General features: G+C 48.4%; 1 protein-coding gene across 1 annotated transcript in view; it reads left to right on the forward strand.

Moving 5' to 3' along the window:
• Slc29a3 (solute carrier family 29 member 3) overlaps nucleotides 1–4,430 on the forward strand; it is a 36,286-nt gene extending 31,856 nt beyond the window's left edge. The window contains exon 6 of the mRNA XM_023718491.1: nucleotides 2,967–4,430. Coding sequence (XP_023574259.1) covers nucleotides 2,967–3,621 — 655 coding nt within the window. The 3' untranslated portion in view covers nucleotides 3,622–4,430. The remainder of the gene's footprint in view (nucleotides 1–2,966) is intronic.
• Nucleotides 4,431–4,939: the final 509 nt, after the last annotated feature.

Below are 4,939 nucleotides of genomic sequence, written 5' to 3' on the forward strand. Positions count from 1 at the left end.
GGTGCTGGGGGATTGAACCGCGGTCCCTGATGCTTTTGCTAAGCTTGTTCCAAGTAGGTGCTTTAGACCACTGAGCCATCTCTCCAGCCCCTATTTTGTTATTTTTTAATGTATTTGGTACAGAGTCTCACTGCACAGCTCAGACTCAGTGATCCTCCTGTTTTCAGCCTCCCCAGCACTGGGATTACAGGTGTGGGCCACCATGCCCAGTCCTGTGCATTTGGGGGTGGAGCTGGCATGGCATGTGGTTCCAGGGATCAAACCCCGGTCCCTGTGCTTGCCTAAGCAGGTGCTTAGTGTGCTGAGCTATCTTGCCAGCCCTTCTATCAAAACTTTAAAGGTGCAAACCTTTTAATCTAGCAATCTCCTCTACCAGAAGTGTGCCCTGCTGAAACACTGGCTTATATATAGGGAAATCCATTGCGCTATTACAGGTGGTAAGAAATTGAAGCCAACCGAAATATCCATCTACAGGGGAATAGCTGGCTTATATGTGACACACTAAGCTATTATGCAGCAGCATGACACACATCAGAGAGGGGACATCAGGCCATGTGCCTGGGGAGGACAGCCACAAGGTAGTGCCCTTTATTTACTGATGTAATCAATAAAACCTAGCCTGGGGAGATACCATGGGACAATACAGAAAATAGAGACTTTCAAGCCAGAAGACTTGTTACATTCATGCATACAAGTAGACCTTCGGGCTGCTGAGATGGCTCAGTGGTCTAAGGCACCTACTTAGAACAAGCTAAGCAAAACAAAGCACAGGGACCGCGGTTCAATCCCCAGCAACACATGCCAGCCAGCCCCGCCCCCTGGTGGGCTGAGCTGGCCACACACACACAAAATAAATAAATAAATATTAAAAAAAAAAAAAAAAAAGAAAACAAGTAGACCTTCTCTGGGTCCTTATCTGAAAAAAATCGACTATGTACAAGAAAAAGTTCATGAGATCAAAGGGAAAAGGAAAATGCTGTCTAGATAATTAATGCTTTTTAATTGATGCATGTGTTTAACTCCCACAGTCTAAAGAGACAACATGTAGATTGGAAGAAAGAATTTTCAAGCCATATATCTGATAATGGGCTAACATACAGAATAGAAAAGGAACTCAATAACAAGAAAAGAGCCCAGTTAAAAAATGGGCAAAGACTTTAAATAGATATACCTCAAAACTGACACCGAGAGCTGGAAAGATAGCTCAGCAGTCAAACTGCCTTCCTGACAAACATAAGGACCTAGGTTGGGTCCCCAGTACTGCATGCTGTACCAGTCCTGTGCCATGCTGGCCACTGAAACCGGGCATGGTGGTGCATGCCTGTAATCCCAGCACTGGGGAGGCTAAGACAGGAGGATCACTGTGAGTCCAAGATGCGTAGTGCGACCCTGCACCAAATAAATAGATCTTTTAAAAAATCACATGCAACCGGCCAGCAGATGTGAAAAATTCATCTGAATATGCATTTATGGATAATGTATATTATGTATGTGCATTTATGAGGAATTGTTATGCATAGTTTAGTTATGTGTTATTTTATAATATATTTAGGCATTCTGTCATTGCAGGAAGTCTTCTACATAGTTTTCTCCCACTTTTGCTTCAGAACCCAAACTCTGTGTGTGTGTGTGTGTGTGTGTGTGTGTGTGTGTGTGTGTGTGTAGTCTTACATGAGTGTGGGATATTGCCTGCCAAGTTGTTTTTTGGTTTTTTTGTTTGTTTTTGTGGAACTGGGAATTGAACTCAGGCCCTTGTGCTTGCCAGGCAAGCGCTTATTCTATTGAGCCATCTCCCCGGCCCCTTGCCAGGTTGTTAATGTACAGTGCCATTCAGGAATGTGATCAGAGGCAGGAGGGAGTGAGTTTTCTTTTTACTATATCATTTTTCTGTTATTTCAATTGATTGCATTAAACATGTCACTTTTGTTTTTTTGAAAGGTAAATATAAAATGATCTTTATTTATTTTTTCCATAATTTTATTGAGAAACAAATAGCAATGAGACAGTTTTAAACCAAATTGGTAGGACAGTTTCAATAATTAACACATTGCATACATTCTTCCTAGTGGTTAATTGCTGTACAAGACGCAGACATGATATTCTATTTACAAACACCATTAGAGCAAATCTCTCTATTCTTTAAGAGAATGTTTAACTATATATTTATCCTAACCACTTTGAATACACAGATACAAAATGAACATTCATCTGCATCCCCTTGTTTGTTAAGTTCTGTTATTTGAATATTATAGGTGTGTAAACTCAGCAAAATATTCTAAAAGAGTCCAGTAGCCCATAATAGTACTGGGTCTTCCGCTTGACTGGCAATGTCAGAAATTGTTGACCTGAGTCCCCTACAGCTCAACATAACAGCACGGCTTTACTTCTTATATTTCATTTTTATACTTTTCTGCTGGATGGTTAAGACCAAGGTAAAGCAGGACCTATGCAACAAGAGTTGTAGCTTTTGGGTCTGATAAGGTCAGTAAAATTCCCTCAGGATTTATCCTGAGATCCTGTACCTCAAATGGTAGAACCTTTGTCAGTGTAAGCATGTCACTTTTATGATTTTAAAATTTCATATTTATAAATGCTATTTGACTTCTTCCTCCCCCCTGTAACACACTTGCTAATGAGCCAGGACAAGAGCCTCAGCTCAGTGCATGGTGGTCAGGATGGCCTCTTCTGTCCCTGCTTGGGGCAGTGCCACCACCATTAACCAAGGGACTGGAGTCCAGCCTGGCGGCAGGCCGGGCACAGCCAGCCATGTAGTGTGGCCACTCACATCAGCATGAATCATCTCAGGGAATTGGGGCTGGTGGATTTCAGGTCCCTGGTGTTCATGGTGCTGTTCTGGGCACCCAATGCGGCAATGTAGAATCTGAGGTCTCCTCCTGCTTGTCCCTGGAGATCCCCAGTGACCTGCTCCATGGTGGCTTCTAACCACATCACTTCTTTCCCTGCAGGTACTACATGAGGCCTGTTGGCCCTCTCCATGTGCTTTCTGGTGAAGAGGAGCTACCACAGGACTCCCCCCATTCTCCTTTGTTGGCCCCCGCGTCCCTTGAGTCCCACACACCACCCCTACGGCCCATCCTAAAGAAGACCGCCGGCCTGGGCTTCTGCATCGTCTACCTGTTCTTCATCACTTCCCTCATCTTCCCTGCCATCTCCACCAATATCGAGTCCCTCCACAAGAGCTCAGGCTCTCCATGGACCACCAAATTCTTCGTGCCCCTCACCACCTTCCTCCTGTTCAACTTCGCTGACCTTTGCGGCCGGCAGGTCACAGCCTGGATCCAGGTGCCGGGCCCCAACAGCAAGGTGCTCCCCGGGCTATCACTGCTGCGCACCGGCCTTGTCCCGCTTTTCGTGCTGTGCAACTACCAGCCCCGTGTCCACCTGACCACAGTGGTCTTCCAGTCCGACATCTGCCCTGTGCTCTTCACCTGCCTGCTGGGGCTGAGCAACGGCTACCTCAGCACCCTGGCTCTCATCTACGGGCCCAAGATTGTGCCCAGGGAGCTGGCCGAAGCCACTGGGGTAGTGATGTCCTCTTACATATACCTGGGCTTGATGCTGGGCTCTGCCTTCTCCGTCCTGCTGGAGCACCTCATCTAGGAGAGGCGGCAAGAGCATCAGTGCTGTGTGAGGCTCTGGGTCCCTGGGAGATGGGGCAGCGAAGCCAAGGGCTCACAGGGCGTGGAGGAAAGGCTGGCGTTTCTTTTGGTGCAGAGAGCAGGGCATAGTTGGGCCTCTGCCCTCCCAAGATGCCAGTGAGTGTTGTTCTTGCCCATCCTGTGCAGGGAGAAGCATTCCAGATGCTTGAACAGAACTCGTTAGGGACAGATGGAGAAGACTATTACGAAAAGGGTACCACCTTCATAGCTGACAGGACACCCTCCAGTGTTGGAATCTGAGTTGTCACCAGTCCGGAGCCCAGTGGGGATGCTCTGTATTCTCTCAGAAAGATGGGTGAGATTCTCAGTGCTCCTTTCTCTGATGGCGCCCCCTAGAGTGGGGTCCCCCCCACCCCCCGGGATGGCCAGTCCTCAGGCTCAAGTCCCAGCCTGCACAGACCCTAGTTCTGTGGGTAAGTGGGTGCCCACCAGCCAGCCTGGAAGGCCCAGATAGATGGGCCCTGCTGAGTCCTTGCTGCCCTCCCAGGCTCTGGAGGCCTCCCTGTGCCAGGCTGTGAGCTTGCCAGGCTGAGTTAGGTTCATCATGGCCTGGTAGGTTTCAGCCTGGGCCAGGGTAGGGTCTTTTTTTTTATGTGGAACAAGGGATTGAACTCAGGCTATTGCACTTGCCAGGCAAGCACTTATTCTACTGAGCCATCTCCCTGGCCCCAGTGTATGTTCTTTTAATGTTTACATTTACAACCTGTCAAAGCCATTGGTTCAAGGGCTCAATAAACCCTGGAGTCTTCATTATAGCCTTACTATATGTGTATTGGTCAGGGTCCTGGCAAGAAACCACATGCTAGGATTGGGCCATTTGGGGACTGCTCCTTCTATCAGTATGCGCTCGTAGTTCAGAGGGTTTGCACTCCTTGTGGGAAGTTGGTACACATGTGTAACTCTCATCAGCTTCCCTCCCCCCTCCATCCCTTGGTCTCCTCCCCCTTCGCACAAGCTCTACCTCTTGAACCATCAAGGCCGGTGTAGGAGCCCCAAGGGGTGGTGTGCACTGCAGTAACAGTCAAGCTCTTCCCCTCAGGCCTGAGGGTAGAGGGCAACGAGTGACCCTGAAGCCTGAAGAGGTGACCTTGTGGTCCTGGGGTGAGGAGGGTCACGTCCAGCCTGCTGAACCCACAGAACAAGCTGAGGATACTTTCTTGCCCTGCCTCGTGTTGTCCCCTCTGTGTCCCTGAGGACTTACCACAGTCAGCAGCAGGTGATGAAGGTGATAGAGGGAGTGGCCAGGGGCCTGGGAGGTA

Source organism: Octodon degus, unplaced genomic scaffold (assembly GCF_000260255.1).
Source record: "Octodon degus isolate 3935 unplaced genomic scaffold, OctDeg1.0 scaffold00005, whole genome shotgun sequence".
NCBI lineage: Eukaryota > Metazoa > Chordata > Mammalia > Rodentia > Octodontidae > Octodon > Octodon degus.